General features: G+C 38.6%; 1 protein-coding gene across 9 annotated transcripts in view; it reads right to left on the bottom strand.

Moving 5' to 3' along the window:
* The window catches only part of YTHDC2 (YTH domain containing 2), a 66718-nt gene extending 47298 nt beyond the window's left edge, over nucleotides 1-19420 (bottom strand). For 5 of the 9 annotated variants that reach the window (XR_006416246.1, XR_006416245.1, XM_044445928.1 and 2 more), the window contains exons 1-13: nucleotides 19092-19418; nucleotides 17197-17287; nucleotides 15298-15494; nucleotides 13383-13582; nucleotides 11483-11649; nucleotides 10156-10258; nucleotides 7620-7776; nucleotides 4885-4992; nucleotides 4610-4755; nucleotides 3794-3929; nucleotides 3229-3355; nucleotides 1662-1727; nucleotides 69-247 (exon numbers count right to left, since the gene is read on the bottom strand). Coding sequence is in view for 7 of the 9 variants with exons in the window: in XM_044445928.1 (XP_044301863.1) it covers nucleotides 69-247; nucleotides 1662-1727; nucleotides 3229-3355; nucleotides 3794-3929; nucleotides 4610-4755; nucleotides 4885-4992; nucleotides 7620-7776; nucleotides 10156-10258; nucleotides 11483-11649; nucleotides 13383-13582; nucleotides 15298-15494; nucleotides 17197-17287; nucleotides 19092-19296 (1882 nt within the window). In the remaining 2 variants the exon portion in view is untranslated. Of the gene's footprint in view, nucleotides 1-68; nucleotides 248-1661; nucleotides 1728-3228; nucleotides 3356-3793; nucleotides 3930-4609; nucleotides 4756-4884; nucleotides 4993-7619; nucleotides 7777-10155; nucleotides 10259-11482; nucleotides 11650-11945; nucleotides 12007-13382; nucleotides 13583-15297; nucleotides 15495-17196; nucleotides 17288-19091 lie in introns of those variants that run through there. The other 4 variants (XM_044445929.1, XM_044445932.1, XM_044445931.1 and 1 more) reach the window with 3 other exon arrangements.
* Between the last annotated feature and the right edge of the window lie 2816 nt (nucleotides 19421-22236).

Raw genomic sequence — 22236 nt, 5'->3', positions numbered from 1 at the left:
TGTGACTGACCCTAAAACTTGTCTAGATAATTTATTAAAATGAAAGCAAGAACTACTTATGTATTTACCTGCTTCACAGCTATGACAGATATTATACAATAGGTGCATGATCAGGTCCAGATCCACCTTTTCATCATCAAAACTGTGATGATATGCTTTCAAGAGTTCTCTATCTTCTGTACTAAGTTCACCAGCATTAGCTTGGACCAAGGAACTTTCATCTAGATTACCAGACTCCAGTGAGGCACTGAAATACATAACGTATACAATACAATAAAACAAAACCATACTAGGACAATATTGAAATAGATTTAGATCTACCTAAGTACTGAATTCAAAGATTGGAAGATTCAAGATTTGCTAATGCAATTCCAACAATATTTGAAAACTACAAAGGAGGCCTTCCATTCATTTAAGAAACTTTGACAGAAGAAACATTTAAGAAACTTTGACAGCCTGCTAATGGGGGAGGGGGCATTAGTTTCCCCTTTCATAACCCATGGCAGCTTTGGATCCAACACCAAATATTCTACTAACTAGCCACAAAACTAACAAGATGAAACAACATAAGTAAACCCTAACTGATCTATAGGATTATGCATAAATTGAATCATTCATTTTATTTGGGCTATGTTTTGTTGTGCTTTATTTTATGTTGTATTTTTCTTTTTTTAGTAAGGTTCTATTGTTATAAACAATCTTGAGAACACGTTGACAGGAAAATAAACATACTTTTAAATAAAGAAATCATGTTATGCTTAAGCAATATGTCTTAAGTGCTTAAGTATATTGCAAATACACACGTGCCAATTCCAAATAAAAGCACAACTAGTTCTACACAACCTACAATTTTCTGGAGTTGTTTTTTTCAAAAAAAACTGCATATGCAATGCATCCAGCCACTTTTGGAAGGGAGGAAAGCTCCAAATGCAACTTGTGAAAAGGAAAGGGATGTGTGGTTAAAGGAAATTAAAATTAAAGTCTTATTGGAGAGATGCATTGCACTCAACATCAGAGAGACTTTCTGGCTAAAGGGGCAGGAATATAAATCTTATAAATGAATAAATAGATGTAACTTCTAGGATTCCAGTCAAAAAGTGTAAATTACAGGGATCACCTTTTAAAGAAACACATCTGCACATACGGCATTGTTTTAAAAGTAGTTCAGTAATGTTCCCATTAATCCTGTGTCATATATCTTGAGTGCAGACAAAAGTATAAAATTAGTGATTCATTTCAGTAAGGACCACAAATATCTTAAAGTGTTAGAAAAGTATTGTGGCCGTAAGTCTGGAATTAATAGCAGCATAGGGGAAAGAAAAGATAATGAAATGCAGTTTCTGGAATAAAAAAAGAATGGGATTGAACTCTAAAGAATATTTAAGCCTTTTACTAAACACTAAATGTCCTCAATATCTTCAGAAACCTGCTTTAATTTTATAATTAATTTTCATTCTTTAATATTTGCTGGGCTTCATTAAGAAAATGTTCTTAAGAATAAATGTTCTTTATTCATACAGAATAAAGTTTCTATAAATCAAATCTAAATGATGCCTCTTACATAAGCAAAAGTGCCAGTGGGCTTCCCTATTTATCCTAACCCAGGAGAGGGGTCTCCCTGTATACATTCTAATACTTTCCAGAACTAGAAAATACTTTACCAATAGGATTCCAACAGGTCAACCACTTCATTCTGTCCAAAGTGCTTAGCCCAGTCCAAAGCTGTCCTGTAATCATTGTAAAGAATATTTAACCAAGCATTTTGTTTAAGGACAAAAGTACAGCTTAAAAACAGAGCACATTTTCCATCTTTTCCAGCATACCAAAGAAAGCATTTCTAATCTCACCTTTGTTATGCAAAATTAATCATGTTGTATATGATTATGCAAGAGTAATTCCACTGGGCACATACAAAGGCACTTGGTTATGGTTCTAGCTAATTATACATTTTCTATTAATAAAAAAGTAAAAAACTGAAGCAGACCTAACAGTTCAAGTGGGTTTATGGGTTCACAAATCTTTTTTGGACATGTGAGCACATTTGAGAAACTGCTGTGGAAACTACCACAAAACAGTTCCCATGGGTGTCTGGTTAGTCAACAGTGAGCTGAAGAGGTGGCTTGCAGGGGTTGGAGAGAAATAGTGAGGAAGCAAATGGAAGGAAGAGGGAAATAACAAGGCTAACAGGTAGAGAAGAGAGCAATATCAAGGCTAAAAGCTAAAACATGAAAGACTATTACACTTATGTTTTCCAAAGTTTCGATTAAAAAAAAATGAAGAGGGCAGAAAATGAAAAGCTTTGTGGGCACCATTGGAGGTCACTGCAGACATTGAAAATTCCAAGAAGTACTAATCTATTATATAAGAAGATATAATTTATTATTCTGTTGATATATATTTACTGAGAAGTACTTTCAGCTGTTAAATAATTACATTCTAAACCAAGATTTTTGTTTTACTGTAGAGAAAAGCAATGCCAGAAATTCTGTGACTTTGATTATGTGACTTAAGTTTGGCTATGTCTACATTGCAAATTTTCTTCCCAGTTGTCCTTGAAGCAAAGAGTACAAGCAACTTTCAAATGATTCCTGTTAAATTGTGAGTCAAACTGAACCTGCACCAAATACTGAACTGAATGTTTTACTTTGTTCCAGGCCAAAACAGTTCCTAAACTGTTACAGGAAAATGTCTAACCTCATTCAGTTTTATGTAAAGAGGGTTCTGTTGAATCCAGAAATGAAGCCAAGCTGGGCTAACAGATTCCAAATAAGAGCTCAGCAAATAAACAGATGATTGAAGTGTAAAGCAGTACAGACTCGACTTTTGTATTCTGCCCACATTAAGGGCAGAGAAGGAGAAGAGACAACCTCCAAAATATCTGATAAACTGTGGTTCATGTATACTAAGGTTAAGTGGAAACAAACCAGTTTTTAAAACTGCAGTTTGCTTGTTTCCATTTCCCACTGCCATAATTATCAAGTTCAGTTTGTCAGATTCAAATGGCCACAGCTCATCAAACGTGAAAAATTAGCATTTTTTTCCTTGTGGATACACCAGAGGAAGAGAGAAGGGAAACTGCATGATCAAACCTGCTGCAGCATGTCCTTGTAATGCTATATTATGGTTTGGCATCTAACTGTAATGTAATGTATAAACTTTAGCATAACTTCATCATAGTTTAAACACACACAATCAAAACAATATCAAAAGGTTGCACTGTTATTTTACCAGCCATTGGATGATTTGATGTGAACATTTGCTCCCATACCAATCAACTGTTCTACCTGACTCAGGAAACCTCTTCCAGAAGCTATCATTAAAGTTGTTGCACTTGTTTCACTGTGCCTGTAATCAACTAGGACAAGAGGGTAAAATTAGTGTGTTTTTAAAAGAAATTGCTCGAACTAAAATTCCAAAATATTGGGTTACTAAAAAAAAAAAAAAAAAAACTTTAAAGAACAGTTTAAACTCATTGCTTTGGCCACAATCCTATGCGCATTTACCTGTCACTTCTGTGAAAATATGTTCAACGAAAAGTTTCATGCTTTATGAGAATACAAACAATAATGTATTGTTTGTAAGTTAATGTTAATTAATGTTGTGGAATACTGAAATGTCCCAAAATTATGCCAAAGAATTCCAGGAAACTAGAAAGATCCAAAAAGTCAAGTCTAATTTTTTAAAGTATAATCTGTTAATTTTTTTCTAGTCAAATTACACTAACATTTATGGCCTAGCGATTTGATTCTGAGTTCTGAGTACGGGGAAGTTACTCGTATCACTGTGAACTTACCACTGACATTTTCAGTTAAAATAAGGTGGAACACCTGGGCAAAGGCATCAATATCTTTATGAATCCAGATATCAGAAAGGCATGCATCCATCTCTTTAATTAACCAGGGTTCAAGGCAATTGACGTCCTTTTCAGCCTGTGAATAAAAATACATTTTAACATAATAATTCAATCTGAAGTCTTTCTAAAAGCAGGAGTTCCATCATATATTTTGAAAGTAGCAGAATGCTTCAAAATCTCAAAACTGTACATAATTATTTATGAAAACTAACCTGGGGAAAATCCTTTCCATAAACTGAAGATCAGTCCAGACAAACATGAAAGGAGATGGATCTATGTAATATAGTGTTATGTTCTTGCTGTAACTTTCTATTGAGCATAGAAGCCCTTCTCTCCAAGTTTAAAACAACTTTTACTATGCCAGAGTAAAAGGAGCACTTCAGAAGATATGAAGCCCGAACCCCATGAAAATTTTATGTAGAGTGGTACTACACAAAATATCTGCCTATGAAAAATATTTGATTTCACATAAGCTATAGTAAAAAAAATTCCTACGAATACATATGCAGTGATGTGTGGTTTAAAATATGAAAAGTAGATAAAGCAAGGAAGTAATTTCCCCTCTTGGCAGGACTTCTATAAAGTCAGGGTACCCTCTGCACATGCATTTCTGTTATGCTTCTGGGTTGCCTGTGAGCAGATAAAGTTACTTCAAGCACTGGGTATTGGTGGAGATTTGGATCCAGGTCACATCGTTCCCATTTCATAACAATTCCTAGTAACACAAAGTACTGGAAGACTTATAAATGTGCATACCAGCTGACTGAAAACTGTGTCACCACCATCATCCAACAGATCACATTCTTCAGCTACATTTGGAATTGCCCTCTGTCGCTGCAATTCCGGCTTGCTGTTGTCTTGTGCAGAATACCACTCAGTGAGAGTTGTCTGTTGTTTTTCCTCTATTTAACATTTTTTGTGTTTTACAGAAAAAAGTCAAAAACAAAATGAATATTAACTTCCAAATAGACTTTTGCAACATTTAATAGCAATAGAAACACCTTCTAGCACTTGTAAATACAGATACCAACCTCTCTGTTTTTCCTTTTTGTATTTGATCATCTCTTTATTTGTATAGCCTGTACTTTTTAACAGGTCTTCCAGGAACATCTCCTTTACTTCAAATGGTTTTCCTGGTACTGAAAAAATGATTGGTATTATAAATATGCATGATTTACTCTAAACTTATTAACCAATACACATGCACTGAAAGAGTGGCTATAATAGCACCCTGACAGCACCCCTTGTTTATATTATTAAAAGAGCAGTGTGTTCCTTGGACCACCGACATCATAAAACTAGTACTGTAAAGTCAGACACATGACACTGTGCAAGCATACTAAGTGGGTCCTGGGGTGAGTACCTCTGGTATATCTTGGTTTTGAAATGTACAGATTATTTTTAATTAATTTAAATGGGACCATGTGGCTGAAACCTGCTAAGTTGAAATTCTTCAACAATTGGGCAGAGTTCCAGAAACAACTCTGCAGACCATATAGTTTAAAACCATGGGAGATTAGTAACTTGAGGAACACAGTTATAGACTTGTTCCCTCTTCTCTGCTATTAACAGGTGAACTGAGTGGAGAGTCATTCTCCTTTAGGGGATTACTAATCCCTTATAGTGCCCCATGGCAGAGCACACACCTAGGGTGACAACAAGCATGCTTTCATTTGGACAAGGCAGGTGCAATGCATCCAACTTTGACAACTACATAAGTTTGTTTGAAGGCTTCATTATATCAAAGTATGAACTGTTCAAAACTCCTGTTTTATAAAGTAGTAACCCTTGGCCATTTCAGGTGAAAACCTGCCACAGTGCTTAACCAACCTTGTTTGCTATCTTGCCAAAAACAAAATGCACTGTTAAATGTACATGCATATGTACATATCTATATCTATGTATTTATAAATAGTAAATATATTAAATATACTTTAGTACTGTTATCCTTTGGACTCATTTTGAAAGTGTGGCTTCTAGATTGAGAGAGCTATTACTACCACTCTATATGACTCTGGTGCGTCCGTAACTGGAGTATTGTGCTCAGTTTTGGGCCCCTCATTACAGAAAGGATATAGCCAGGTTAGAGTCAGTGCAGCATAGGGCCACAAGGGTGGTGGCCAGTTTGCAGGGGATGCCGTATGAGGCAAGACTGAGGGAACTGGGTCCCTTCGGCCTGGAGAAGAGGAGACTCAGAGGGCATCTGTTGACAACATACAGGTATGTGAGGAGATGTCACACGGAGGTGGGTAGAGACCTGTTCTCTCCTGCAGAGGAAGGCAGGATGTGCTCCAACGGAGCAAAGCTCAGGGAACCAAGGTTCCATTTAGATGCCAGGAAGCATTTCCTGACAGTTAGGACCCCAAGGGTGTGGAATGGGCTTCCACGAGAGGTCGTTGAGGCCCCATCGGTGAGGGTGTTCAAAGATAGGCTGGACATGCACATGGTGGGCATGTCGTGAGTGGAGCCGGCTGGTGCCAGAGGTCAGACTAGATGGCCTGGGAGGCCCTTTCTGACTTGCTCTGTTTCTATGTTTCTAAAGTAATAGAAAATCAAGTGAAGGAAAATAATGTTCATAATCATTTAAGTTTTTACAAAAATTAACCTCACTAATAGTTCCCTTTCATTGTTCCTTCTGTAAAGTACATCCAGACATCACAGAAGACTAACAAAATAGGATCCATGCAATATATGCAATGTTTTCAGACTCAACAGATAATCATGGATCTCCAGGTTCACCACACTTTCTAGTAAAATTGTGTTGCTGAAAGCTCAGAAGTTGTAGACCTGATAACATTCACAATATACCTTCACATAATACCTGCTGTGCAGTAGTTACAAAAAATCATGAGGAAAATGGGTGTTTGAATCTACCCTGAGTTCAGAATGGAGAGAGATACATGCCAAACAAAATAGTAGGGTAGCAAGTAAGTCCGAACTTCAAATTGCCAAATAAAAATACTAAGAATGCTGTAAGCCAGAAATAAAGGTAAAGGTTTCCCCTTGATGTTATGTCCAGTCATGCCTGACTCTAGGGGGCAGTGCTCATCTCCGTTTCCTAGCCGAGGGAGCCAGCGTTTGTCTGCAGACAGTCTCCATGGTCATGTGTCCGGCAGGACTAAACACCGAGGTGCACAGAACGCTGTTACCTGCCCACCATGGTGGTACCTTTTTATCTACTTGAATCTGCATGCTTTCGAACTGCAAGGTTGGCAGGAGCTGGGACGAAGCAATGGGAACTCACCCTATTGTGCAGATTTGAACCGGCGACCTTTTGATCTACCAGCCCAGCAGCACAGTGGTTTAAACCACTGCGCCACCTGCAGTCCCAAGCCAGGAATATATATCAAATAAAATGCTAGAAGGTAGGGCCACCAGTAAGAAACCTTCAGGTCCAGAGATGTTCCGTAGAGGTTTTTCTGTAAACAGCTGCTGCCCATATTATATGTCAAATGGCCTTTGAAGTTCTCTTACAAATTCAAAATATCCAACAGTTCGCAAAATAAAAAAGTGCCACCAGCCAACAGTCTAAAGCCTAAAGTATTTAAAGTATGAAGTATAAATTGTGCAACTAGTTCAACACATGCAAGGAGACTTACATTTTCCCACACCATGGCAAAACACATACTTTATAAAACAGGTTGTGATATAACATCAAGGTCTGGATTTCAAAGAAATACATTTAAAAATAGGCATGTTGAACATGCATAAAGAAACGTATCAGATTGTTGCCTCAATGTGGGTTCCTAGTAGTATTTGAACTTACTATATATCACTGGACAACCTCCAAAATATCTGACAAAAAGATTCACATCCAGAGTAGCACCGGAAAGTATGAGTTTCAAAGATGAATGTTTCTGTAATGTATCTCTTAACTTTGTTAATAAGAAGTCACTGAACCGATCCCTCTCATGGACTTCATCCTGCAACAAAAACAGGATGGGTCTCTCCATAAAAAATATTTGCACATTTTGAAACATCGTACAATACATCTTTTTTACAAATGTTGCCACCTGTTGGCCATAGTTAGATATCCCTTTTAATTAGAACTAGAAGACACCGTGCTTAGAAGTTAACATGAAGTATTCACAGTATTCAGCACAAGTTATTAGAGTAGCTGAACAAATAACAGATATGTGTTAACATAATTGCTGTGAGAAAGCTGTAGGGCAGCAAAGGGGCCTCAATGAAGATATTCATTTTCATTTTCGATTTATATCCTGCCTTTTTCCTACAAAGAGCTCAAGGCAGCTTACCTCTCCTCCTCCATCTTATCCTCACAACAACAACCCTGTGAGGTAGGTTGGGCTGAGAGTCTGTGACTGGCCCAAAGTCACCCAGTTGGCTACATGGCTGAGCGGGGACTAGAACCCAGATCATCTGAGTCCCAGTCCCATGCTCTTAACCACTACACCACACTGGCTCTCACAGTAGCTATCAGCCTCCATGAATTTCTTGTTTATCCTTGAAATAAAGATGCTCATACACCTTTTTGCTGAATTAATTGACATAGCTGGACTTCCTCTCACCCTCCCTTCCCTTGCCTTCCATAAAGCAGGGGGAGCCTGTGTATACTGAGAGCCTCTGAAACAGAGGCAAAGAGGAACTTTATAAAATCCATGGCAAAAGAAATTTTTTCGGCTTTCCACTAAGCACAAGGAATGCACAGGTAGCCAAGCAGATCAGGAAGCCCTGTGATGAAACAGACATCTGTAAGCTTTTCTTTTGCTCATTTATTGATCTGTTTCTACATTTCATCACTATACATATATCTTCCTTGACACAAGTGGCTTCATTCCTTCTAAGTATACTCTAGTCCAGGGGTCAGCAACCTTTAACACTCAAAGAGCCATTTGGACCTGTTTCCCACACAAAAGAAAACACCGGGAGCCGCAAAACCCTTTTGACATCTAAAATGAAGATAATACTGCATATATCGTTTTTTATCTTAATGCTATGTATATCTTCATTATGATTTAGCTGCAGCTCTTGTTCAGTCACTAAAAACAGTTATTTTTAATCTTACATTATAAACTAGTAGGACTCCTTTCATATATTTTGAATAGGAGAACAGCTTCCTGCAGAGTCAAAGTCAGTGCTAAAGGGCTGCATGCATTAAACAGCAAACCCCATAAGTTCGTCAGCAGTAAAAGCAAATGAATCTCCCCACTTATCATTAAACGTTTGGTTTTCTTCAGAAACTTTTCTTCGATTTATCCATGGTTGGCCTACCAGGGGAAGTTGCAGATATAGGTGTGTTTACTGACTGATTAGCAGATAAACAGTCAAGTGATGTGAACTGTGACAGGTCCCAAGCACAGCTTTTAACACTCAGATGAAACAGATTACATTTGGACAAAGAGAATCTTTTCAGCAGCGTTTCGTGTAACATGAGAGCCTGTAGGAAGCTTGTTCCACTCTTTCCCTGCATGATAGCAGAGGAATGTAGCAATTTACTTAACCAGTCTCGGCCGCAGATTGGCGGCTGTGCCTGCGCGTGTTTCGAGCGACAGAGCCGCATGTAGCAGGGGGATTCAAGAGCCACGTGCGGCTCTGGAGCTGCGGGTTGCCGACCCCTGCTCTAGTCTAAACAGATGTACTTCAGGAAGGTCAGGTCCTGGGATAATATATCTCAAAACACATCAGTAATACATAGTTCATTCTCCATACAGAATGAGCATTATTTTTATCCACATCTGTTAACCTTTACCATAGCCATAAATATTTGAAATTTTATTTGCTTGAGGCTGTGTTACATATTATCCTATATCTAACCCCTAATCCAGCCCTTCACAAATTTATTATCTCACTGCCCTTTTTCTTTTCTTACAAGAACATGATTTCTGCTACAGGTATTACATTTTCCTGTCCAATATTACAGCATTGCTTATCAGCATACCTGCCTTGCAGCTTTCTTGTATTAGCTGCTATTATATTGAAGCATTCTTTTAAAAATATATTGCCACTTATCCAGTGTTTTGCCTTTTATATGCTCATCATCTAGTTTAAATGAGTTTTAAAAGTGTCAGCTTGAAAATCACACAGTCCCAAATATGACTGAATGCCTTATTTTCAAAATATTTAGGATTCAAAGGCCAGTCATCCTTTAGAATTATGTTCTGTGAATAGTGTTTCTTCTACTCTTTGAAGGACACCAGTGGATACAACCCTGTTCGCCAGCTCAAAGAGAGTAAATCAGATCACACTGGTTCTTACATTAACATTTCAATAAGAAATGTAAAATGTGGTGCACAACTTTAAAAATAGTGTTATTTTCTTAAGAAATAAAGGGTCAAACTCACCACAATTACATGAGTTACTGTTGACAGTGCACTATCTCCTGCCATTAATGTACGAAGTAATACACCATTTGTGCAAAATGTTAACAGCGTCTTTGGAGAAACTCTGTTAAAATGTCAAAGTAATTTAAGAACTTTACATTATGAAAATTTAGCACAATACAAATAAATAACATTATCAATAAGATCTGCATCTTACCACAATTTTATCACTTCAATTTTTTTACTATGTACAAACCGTATTTGATATGCGTCTTTGGTAGATAAATTCCTAATACAAGAATGTAATTAACAATCTGTCTGAGTAAGAGTAAACCCCATATCAGGCCTTAAAGACAAAACCATATTGTACATAGTGTATTCTCATATAAGATGAATATCTGTGTCTGAGAGAAACATAGCCATGTACACTTTCAAGATGTATAAAACAGCTCCACATACTGATTTTTGAAAGTTACTCTTTTTTTTCCATTCCTATTTCTATGAGATCTAAGTTTAGAAAGGAAAATTGCACATCCAACTTTTATAATGCTGCACTGTTCAGCATTTTGAGCTGCAATGCTCCCCTTTTCTTCTAATGAAAAGACAGGAAGCCATAGAAAAATCTTCCTCAATACAGCCCTATTATCAGGGCTAGTGAACTGCAGCAAAAGCAAAGAATCTTGTAGCACCTTTAAGATGAAACAGTTTTTTGCATGAAGTTTTCATAGACTATATATTGTCCACTCCAATAAATGCATGAATGTTACTGAGAGTGTGAATACATTATGTATGGTTGAGAATGTGAAAAATAGAGCATAAAATACACCATCAGTATTAAAACAGAACAAGGATATTTTTGAAGGCCTGGGCAAATAAAAAGCTTTTCACCTGGTACCAGAAAGACAAAAATATAAACCAAGTAACCCTCCTTATGAAAAATATCACAAAAATGTGGTACCACAACTGAGAAAACCCACTTGTGATTCATCACCCACTTAAATCTGGTAAGCTGGCACATACAAACAAGGGACTGAGCTGTTCTTAATATTTCAAGCATGTCCATCGGGGAATAGGAGATGCCTTTCAAACTGGCATGTGCAATATATAGCAATAATGGTTAAAACCCCACATGATTCCCTCCTTAACATCTCTAAAAAGGAGGTGAGATATAGTTCCGATTGGTGAAAGCAGTTTGTGGGTCCTGGGGCGGAGGGCAGGGTAAGGTGTCTAATTTGAATTTGCAAGTATATCACAACAGATGCTAGATTTTGGCTATACCTTGTCAAAGTTTGTTTAAAGGATTTCTAAAATACTCTTTATCCAAATATACAACAAATACTGGCAAGACCTGCTTTCCAATCTGATCTGATAGCCAATTGTCTGCCCAATCTTCTCTCTTCTTTCAGCAGCAACTCTTTCAGCCACGGCAATTGCCGCCAAACGTCTTGGCTGAGTGCAAAATATGCGGCATGGTATTCCATTTTTGTAACAGTCATCAAGCAGAAACTGAGGAATCTAAACACAAAGATTGTATATTATCATTGAAAAGGCTGCAATAGATCCACACAAAAATAGGTACCGTTTACTATAAGCCAATTTAAAAACATTAAAACCCTGGATGGAAGGAAAGCTCAAAGTTACAATCCTTTTTCTGTCTAAATATGGACAGGACTGAGCCCTTAGTACATTTCATCTTTTATGACACTTTTCAATGGTAAAAACTAGAGAGAAAGGTGCTGCTTACACATAATTACAATTCATCAGTTTAGTAATTAGTGTGTTCTTCAGAACACATAGGCACACTGTGCTACCTGCAGCACACCAACCTTGTCTGCTTTACTCCACAATCCACAATCAGGTCAGTAACGCACAATCGGTTCCTGCTGAGCATGCTGTTCACACCAAGGCAGCTGAGTTGTTGAGGGCCTAAACAACCCAGAAGTCTGGAATCAGATGTTATGCTTATCTGGCGTTAATTGTGAGTTGCTAAGTAAAAGCAGAAGAATCAAGCACACTGCAGGCATCATGCTCACTCTCCCCCATTCTATATGAAAACCAATGGGTTGTTATTACATGCAAATCAGGTCTTCAGACTGGCAGGAATCTAAAAAGGAGTTTAAGAAACAGGTTGCAGTCAGATGAAGGGGATAATGAAAAGGGAACTGACAGATGAATTCGGATGCTCCTGCACTTACCACATGATTATATCTTCTTACAGGATGAATGCAGTTGTATCGGAGCAATAAAGTTGATAAAGCAAAGCGTAAGGGTGCACCTCTTTTTAAACTATTTCTAATCACATTTCATTCCAGACCCATTCACAACTATATAATTAAAAATGCCAGCAAGAAAAAGGTTTTCACATACTACACATAAATTAAAACTTCAGTGTTCAGACCAAAGATATATTGCTAGGTTATCCTATCAGAATACATCACATTAAAACTGTCAGCTTCCAAAACCATCTAGACAATCTACTCTGGTAATATGTAACATTCTGCCTTGCTAAATAAACAAGCTCTATCATGGACCTAATCATGATAAACTATGGGCTAACTCATAACGGACAGCACCCTTTAATTTGACAGAAAACGTTTAACTCAGGGGAAAATACTGACTCTTTTGTCTTAAGGGATCCATACACAGAAAACCCAGACTGTAACAACTTGCTTTAGATATAATGCTCAACAATGGTTCAAACATTGCAACAAGCAGATTCTTAAACTGATCCTTTTTTAAACAGTAGTTTCTTGTTGCATATAAACAGCTATTCTGGTTAGTTTTGACTATGATTTAGCCAAACATGGCAGGTTCAGAAACCATGGTTTAATCTTGGATTATTTGGGCAAGCTTTAATTTAAACTACATATAGTTTGTCCCAGTTCAGACAGAACATAGTAAAAGGAGGCTATTGCTGCATTATTTCCTGAGTTTCTTTTCTTTCTGGTGTCCACTGAGCCGTGACACCCCATTCCTGGTTCCCATGCATGGAAAGATTAGCAAGTCAGTGAGAGATTTCTTCTCTCCCACAAGGGAGAGCTCTCCAAAGGAACACCACATTATCAAATTGCTAGTCGGTGCCCCCACAGGAGTACAGATTTTTCCACAACTGTTGCTAAGAGCTAGAGAGAAAATGACAGTAGTGGAGGGTATTCTAATTAACAGATAAAACTGAGTAATCTTTGAGATTAAGATTTTTTTCACATGTGAATCTATTTAGGCATTTTAAGTACTCATAAAATACATACCTGAGTGGTTTTTCCTGATCCAGTTTCCCCCACAATCAAAATAACTTTATTTTCTTTAATAATTCTAACAATTTCATCCTGCTTGTCATAAACTGGTAGAGACTGTCGAAATGAATCAAATTCTGATTCTCCCCGTTTCACAGGGATTTGAGGGATGCCATTGTTAAGTCGCCCACTTGTTTTGCTCATTTCTCTATTTTCTAAGGAAGAACAAAAATAATGACTACCCCAAACTTGAGTATTAATCTACTCCGATACACAATGGGTGGGTCTGCACAATCAGGGAACCACTGTGGCATATTTTTCCATCTCATACATACCAATTACACACAAACAAATTACCCTCCTTGGCTGTAGGTTGTCCTGTGAGACTCAATCTAGGGGCCAGGAGGGTTTCAAAATCACCCCCACAACCCTAGAACTAGCCATGGCTTCCCAGGCATTTTGTTAATTCACCTATCCCTCACCCTCATCAAATTCAGATGGTATGACAATCCATGCCTGACAGGTATAACTATGGTAATTTAGTTGCATACAACTGGCATAGGTGGGGCAGAAAAAGTACATTGACTTACTTCCCTTCCTTGACTGTGTAATTTAAGTCAATAACTCAGTTATTAGTTATGTAAAATTTAGCATTACTTAGGAGATAAACAACTAATATATAAAAAGACAGTCTAGATAGCAAACTAATATTTCAGTTACTATTAAATTAAAATGCAATCTTGGCATGTAATTATGTCACTACTCAAGGAACATGAGCAGTTTGGCTGGAAAAAAGGGGACATTGTCAATGGAATAACTGAGCCCTAGAAATGGATGGCAGCTTTATTTTTTCAAGGAACCCAATCTACATATTCTCTGTATGTATTTCCTTCACCAGAACATATAACTAAATCTTCAAAACCCCATGCAAGCCTGGGATCAAAATATTGCACAACAGTTGAGACCATTTAAAGCCATAGTTGTTCCCCAGATTATCAGTATGGCTTTAAATGGTTTCATCAGCTTACAGTTCCTGACTGAAAGCTGACTAATTTAATATTCTTGTCTGTGGGTTTTTCTTACATGGCCCCTGGACCACACAATCTCCCATTTCCTTGCACAATCAGGTCCTGATAGGACTGAAGTATCTTTAGTACAGCGTTCCTCAGTGCTGCTTATTACAGAAAAATTGAAGATCTCAGTCCTTCCATTCATTTGGTAGCTATGTAAAAGGTAGGCAAATTCAGTTCAGTCCAATTGTACAATGCAAATAAAACAGGAAGGAAACGTATTTGTTGAACCAAAATGTCTTTTTTAACCAGCCAAGAAAATATATTAAAACATAGTAATGTTCTGGAGGCATCGAAGTGCAGGTTTCTGTGTTTATTTGATTTCTGTATAAGTTTTTTATAGTTTCTATTTCTTATAAAGTGTTTTAGGACTCTCCAGAATCCCACAGAAAATTCCTGGGAACAGGTCAAATCAACTGAAAATAGCACTTCCATTAACAGAATTGTAACCCCTTTTGTGAATGGAAAGGCTACTCAGGATCCTAGCCAGTGTAATTGATTGATCTTTAACACCATATTGTTTGCATTTCTTAGTTGAAAAGTAAGTCAGGATTTCGTACATGTAGATTTTTCCAGATGATCACATGATCATCTTGCAGGAAGGGAAGCTATCTCTCTGCATTGAAATGTTTTCTAAGAATGAAGTGCCAGCACAGTGGTGACAAATCTTTAGAAGTGGAATAAAAAAGTTAACAAATCCACCAATCCTGATGTAACTACCATCAATTAATAACAACATGAAATTGTAATTGTGACATTATATGTATAAAACGGATAGCCTCCTAACATTTTCCAACTATAGAAATGTCTTCCTTCCATGAGTCATTAGGTATTTAAAAATCAGAATGTATTCAACATACCAGCTTCAACAGCAAATACATTTCCCCTTTCTGTCTTTGGTAGAAGTTCTGTGCGTTCTTTATTGGTAACAGGAAATCGCTGTACCAGGCTTCTAATAGCATGTTTTGTGTTTGGAATCAAATTACATGTCATCACTGTATGGGCCAACTCTGATCCATCCTTTTTCTTCACAGTTAGATACCGGTTTGCGCCCTTCCTGCAAAATTTAACATTTAACACAGATTGACCAGAAATGCACATGAAATGGTTGTTTCAAATTGTTAGAGATTTAAGTAGCAGTCTTCAAGTACATCAATTAAACTGTACTAGCATATGATTTTGAAGTCTATTTTAATACACTTAAATCGCAGAAAAACTTTCAGGCTTCTAATAACCTAAGCTTTAGCATCCTGCCTTAAATATCTACTTAGTCAGTTATGTTCAATATCTTAAAAATTACTTTCTCCTTTTTCAAATATAGCTTAGACTGGTTTTTCAGCAGGCTCTTTTCACTATCAGACACAGTGAATACTACCCTGCACTGAGAGCTCAGAGTAAGTTTCATAGGACTTATTAAATTAAAAAGCCATATTTTATACATTGTCTGGTGCCTGTTCGCATCAAACAAGCACTGCTGAAGGCCAAGGTTTTTTCAAATGAAACCCTCAGACAGCACATTTCTTTGGACTTTCAGCTCAAAGAATGACTGGCAGCAATGGTCTGTTCCAGTTATTCTGAACTGTGAAACGCAGCGAATTATCAATAATCTTTCAACCTACCATTGCAAACAGTTTTATACATTTCGACACATTGGCTAAACAGAGCAAAAAATATGCAGCCTTGCTTTTTGATTTGATACAAGAATTTGAAAACAGATTTCAAGGTTTCTGGAAAAATAAGCACTATTTTGGTATATTTGCCACTCCATTTTCTGTCAACATAAATATATTACCTGCCAATATTCAAGTGGAATGTATACAGCTGCAATCTGACATTCAACATGAAGAAAAATTTGATTGTGGACTTTTATAGGCCCTATCATCCCACAGATACATATCCCTTGCTTCATAATCATGCCTTATTCATGTCTTCACTTTTTGGAAGCATCTACATTTGTGAGCAACTATTTTCAAGAATGAAGCACACTAAGAGTAAAATTAGAACCAGAGTATCTGATGAGCACCTTGAGAACTCACTGAGAACTGCAACTACTTCCATCGAACCAGATATTGATCCATTAGTTTCTCAAATACAATGTAAATATCCCACTAGTTTTATGCTGACCTCTTTTACTTTTATAATCAAAAATAAAAAAAATCAATGAAGTTTTATTACTTAGGTATGTTCATTTTCTCTATTACTAATCACAAACTTGGGACTTGCTCAACAATGTTAAGATTCGTCGAATGGGGCGCCACATAATTAGGATTATGTGAGGACTTTTTTGCTTATCTGTGGTGACAGATATCACAAAACTTATGCACCGACTTTTTTTTTTGCTTATCAGCTTTTGTTAGTGTTTGTACATTTAATGTGTGGCCCAAGACAATTTTCTTTCTTCCAATGCGGCCCAGAGAAGCCAAAAGGTTGGACAACCCTGCTATAAGTGATTCAACTTCCACACAAATTCAACTTAAAGATGGATTTCTGTTTTCTCAAGAATGAAACTAACTCGTAACCCAGGGACTGCATCTACATCATATATTTTCACCACAATCAAATGTGCGTTAGACATATATTATATGCTATGCTGCTAACTCGAAATGAAAAGGGTGAATGTGTCCATTTTCAGAAGGGTTCAACAGTTTCAAAACACTCAAGTCATAGAAGACAGAATTGTACAAGTAATCATGGTTCTGAAATACACAGTCTCATTCATGAGAAAAGAAGTAGTATTGTTTAACGAGGTATTAACTTACCCCTTACTTTTAGAAATCAGTCCAAGAGACTGACTCAATCGGTGAATGAATGCTCTTTCAGTACTGGTCAAGGATGAAGGAAATTCCATTTCTGGGAAGGGGAAAAGAATAATAGGAATATTCAACCACTTAGAACTTCTTTTGCATGAAAACAGAACAACCAATCCTTAACAATAGTAAATAGAGGCTGGAGTCTTGTACTCACTAACCTGGCAGTCAGTTCACTGAATTCATTTGCACTTATTTCAGATAGGATTACACTGTAACCCTGTTCAGATGTAACAGATACATCCAGTGACCATTTTCAGTGTGATTAACTCACAAACTGCCATGTAATAGCTTAGCATAGTCAGTGTGTCACCCAATGAACTTGACTAGTGATAGATTGAAAAGAGATCAGTGAAGATATTTCACACAAAACATAGTTTAACATTTTGCCATGGGTTTAAACAGAATAAAATAAATGAATAGTGTTATTTATTTATTTAGCAAACTTATATGCCGCCCCATTCGCCTAAGCCTCGGGGCGGCTTATAAATAAATAAATATCACTAGTACAATAAAATACAGTCGGAGGCATCCTGGCCAAAGTTGTTAAAATCAACAATTAAAATGACATTTAAATAAAAAGGTCTTGGCCTGGTGTCGCAAAGCAAATAACGACGGCGCCAGGCAGACCTGGAGCGCATTCCATAGGTTGGGCGCCACCGCAGAGAAAGTTATGAACTGGGCAGTAAATGAAATCTGTTCAGGTATGTTAGGTTCAGGTAAGTTAGACTGGGCAGTAAATGAAATCTGTTTGTTCAGGTATGTTTAACAAACAAGGGCTGATGAGAACCTACCAAGAGGCTGGTCATGATGATCATCATTTCTCTTGTGACTTTTACAAGGTATGCAGCTCACCACTGTGGAAAACAAGCTGCAGCACCTTAGACTCATCTAGTGAAATAATGCTTACGCTACCATACAGATGCTTTGCTTTATCAGTTTGTATTTCTGCAAATATATGTGCAAGTAAAATGTACACTCACTGGCAAAACCTATGCTGCTCATGCTTAAGATCCCAGATTCAATTCCTGATGACTCCAGTTAAATAAGCTTGACTAACCAAGGCAAAAAGGACCTTTCCCCACTTCCCAAAGGAGATAATACCAGTCATGATAGGTGTATCAGACAGACTAAAAATATCTCAGTCAGCTAAGCTGGGGGAAACTCCTGCATACTTATCATTGTAAAAGCTGAGATAGACTTTCAGCCGATGCCTTGGAAACCACCAACAAATCACTCCAGCAGTAGTATCAACATACTGAAATGAGATAAGCATTCTCTAAAGAATTATTCCAAAATGCACGTTTGGCCAAAGATAGGTCTTAGATCTGAAAAGAACGAAGATGATTACCCCAAAAGAGCTGTCATCCAGCAAATCAGCATAAGACAGCTTCACATGCATATTTTGAGGTAGGCCAATATATCTGGAAAATTATACAAATACTACAGAGGACCAAGGCTTTTGTACCATTGCTAATAATGCTTGTCAGGATCCCCTCATATTACCAGGCTACAGAATAGGGTCCCTTTCGTCTCGTCTTGATTGCACTGACTTTATTTCAGCCTTTTCCAACCTGAGAGCACTCAGGTGTGTTCGACTGAAATTCCCATCACTCTCAGCCAGCAGCCCCAATGGCCACGCTGTCTGGGAATGATGTGAGTTGCAAATACCTGGAATGCACGTGTTGGGGACCCCTGCTCTAACTCCATCCTCACACGAAAAGCAGCAATAATATAATATAATGGCTGGAATTCCGGATCCTTTAAAGAACCACCCTCCCCCCCGACATAAGGCAGACAACGACCCCCATCAATTCCGTACCACCTCCCGTGAAGGGAGTCGTTACCTCGCTGGTCCCCATATCTGAACCGCTCCAGAGCGATGTTCACGGCGATTTTCACTTCTTCGTCGATGCGAATATCCTTCAGCCCCTTGGCCCGGCCGCTGCCGGGGCAGGACGACGCTGTCGAGGCAGCAGAGGCGGTGGAAGGCCCCCCGCTCTGAGGGCCCGTGCCAGGAGGACGGGGAGAAACGCTGCTCGGGCGGGACATGGCGGAGCGCCGCGGTCCCCGAGCACCCCAAAGACACCCGAGTGCTACCGATGCTGCTCCGCGACTGGGAAGGAAAACCGAAACGGGGCAAAGGCAGAGGGAGGAAGAGGGACCGCCCCTGAGGAAGGAGATCCGGGCGGGCCCCAAGCAGCGCGTGATGACGTACGGCCTCCTGGGCGGGAAAGGGGGGCAGAGGAGGAGGAGGAGGAGGAGGAAAAGAAAAAAGGCGGGGCCAAGGGAGCGAAGAGGCGGGGCCGGGGGCGAGGCCAAAAGGGTTGTGCGCGCGCTTCCGCCGGTCCAACGCTGCGTTCCTCGGCAGAAGCGGACTTGATTTTTCATTTTAATTTTTTTTTAAATAAGCTAAACGCTTGCAACCTTTTCATGCATCCCCAGAAGTTAAAACATAAATAAATCCTGCTTCTTAGGATGTGAAACTTAGGAGTGCAATCCCGTAGGCGCTTCCAAGTGTCCTACCTATGACAGCCCTGGTCAGCTCTTGTAAATTCCAAGCTATGGTTTCCATGCATATTTACTCAGAAATAAGTCCGATTGACTTACAGGGGACTTATTCCAGTGGAACGGGTATAGGATTACAGGGTAAGGTCAAAGCTTGGGTTGAGGTATTCATGCTTAAAACAAGAAGACCTGGAGCAGCAACTATCACAGTGCTACACAAGGAATCTGAGGCTTTATTGTGTTGGGCATATAATGCAAATTTCCCACAAGGTGGTGCAAGTCCAGTAACTATATTTTCCTATATCTGAAAATAACTACAGTTTTTGACTTGCTGCCTGCTGGTGGCCACTGTTACCGGAGGGCTTGCGTAAGGTAAACACTGCAAACCAGGCTTGAGTGCTTTTTTTTTTTTTTTCTGGCTGGCTCAAGCTCTAGGCCAATTTCCTGTGATTAGTTATGTGGTTTCAAAGTCATGCAGGAATTTTTACATTAATAGCTACAGGAGTGTGAATGGTGCCAAACAATGTACATTTCAGCCTGACTGAATACATGATTTTGGCATTCCCAACCTATGCTAGGAAATGAATAGGGGAATGCAACTCTGCTTATTCTCCTAGATATCTCAGCAAGTTAACCTCTAGTTGGGCTATCTGAGACATGGGGCATACTGTTTCATTGGTTGCATTCCTACTTGGAAGACCAATCCCAGAGGATAGTATTATGGAACAACTACTCGGCCCCATGTCACTTATGCTATGGTCAGTGTTCCATCTTGTTCTCCATTCTTTTTACTATCTACACAAAACTACTGAAATAGATCTTCTAGGAGTTTGGAATGGGATATCTATTTTACATCTGGTTCAGGTGAGACAACATACATGCTACATTGGTGTTTAGGGTCAATAATGAACTGGAGAAGAGCCAACAAACTAAAGCTCTGTTTTGACAAGACAGGGATATGGTTGCTGAATGATTCATCTGCCTCACCAAGCAGACATAGTTAAAACTGTCCTTGATGGGGTTACATTACCCTTAAAGGATTGGGTCTGGGGGTGCTCAGTAATATAGCCTAGTCGCTAGTGGTGCCATGGGAACATGAAAGTGCTTTATACTGTTAGTTCATCTAGCACAGACTATTGACACTGAATGACAGCAACTGCCCAAGATTTCAGACAGGAGCTTTGTCTGCTCTACTTGAGTATGGTGTTGGTCAGCTTGGGACCTCAGGATGCAAACCATGTGCTCTACAACTGAGCTACAGTGTCTCCTGCATCATCTATGATCCTGAGTGTCAATGGCATGGGGTACCCTTCACCAGCTAATGAAATGATGATAGCTGTGTTTCTTTCTGGATGGAAATACTTAACCATAGTTATCCCTGGTTTTGTAATCCACCATCTTAGACTACTGTAAAGTGTTACATGTGGAGCAGTTCATCCAACATGCACATATGATGTCTTTTCAGCACCAGACCAATACTTTATAATTTTCCCAGGCTTTTTCATTTCCCCAGAACCAGTGCTTTTTTTGTAAGAAAAAAGGTGTCGGAACTCATGAAATTATTTACCTTTCCCACATGGTCAATCGCTGTATACACACCCACACACGTCAGTTGTATAACGAAACATAACTGTCACTGCCCACAGTAAGCACTCAGCATGCGGCCACACAACCAATCACAAGCCAAGCAGCACCATCACAACCAATGCGGACGAAGTATGCATGCACCGGATTTGACACACAAGCAGCCCGCATGCACCGTTTTAATGATTTTGTCACTGACCTGCTACGCTCGATAGGGTGATTATCTCTGCTGCAAGTTTAATCCTGTTTCTGTTGCATTCTTGTGAACAGTTCAGGAAATATGTTTTGAAGGGCACCAGTAGAATGTAGGGACTCAGGGTACAGGTTGTAAGGATCATCATATCACGACTTTGAGACACAGGAAAGAGGTTGTGAGCAATAATGAGCAATTCCACAATATTGCTTTATTATCCACACTCAGCATGTTTTGCTGATCTGGATTTCAACACTTTCCATAATAGTATTATTTTCCACTTTCGCTTGGGAAACTAAATGATGCACTGCAATGCTGTGAACTGTGCCCATGTCTAACTCTTCAAATAGATTACCCAGCTAAAGGGCAACCAGCAATGACAAGGTGGGGCCAGGACATCAAATAGCTTTATTGAGAGTATAAACCTATTTATCCTTAACTGGAAGCAAGTACAATTGAACTCATTGGGTCTTCTGAATAGAAATGCGTAGGAGTCACTGTTAAAACTGTATTGACAGTAGAAGTTATACAAATCTATGGGTACTCCGAAACTAAGTCTGTGCTATTTACCACTTAGGACATTTTTCTGGAATAAAGTATGGTAGGAGAAAGAAAACTAATGTTAACTGTTAAGTCTCTTTTATTATTATTGCTCAATAATGAAGTTTTCCTGTGCATTGCATCTAAAATGATTTTATATATAATAT

The sequence above is a fragment of the Varanus komodoensis genome, unplaced genomic scaffold (genome assembly GCF_004798865.1).
Source record: "Varanus komodoensis strain SLA01 unplaced genomic scaffold, ASM479886v1 scaffold5, whole genome shotgun sequence".
Taxonomy (NCBI): domain Eukaryota; kingdom Metazoa; phylum Chordata; class Lepidosauria; order Squamata; family Varanidae; genus Varanus; species Varanus komodoensis.
Note: the sequence above shows the minus strand (reverse complement) of the source record. Positions and strands in the feature narration are given on the sequence as shown.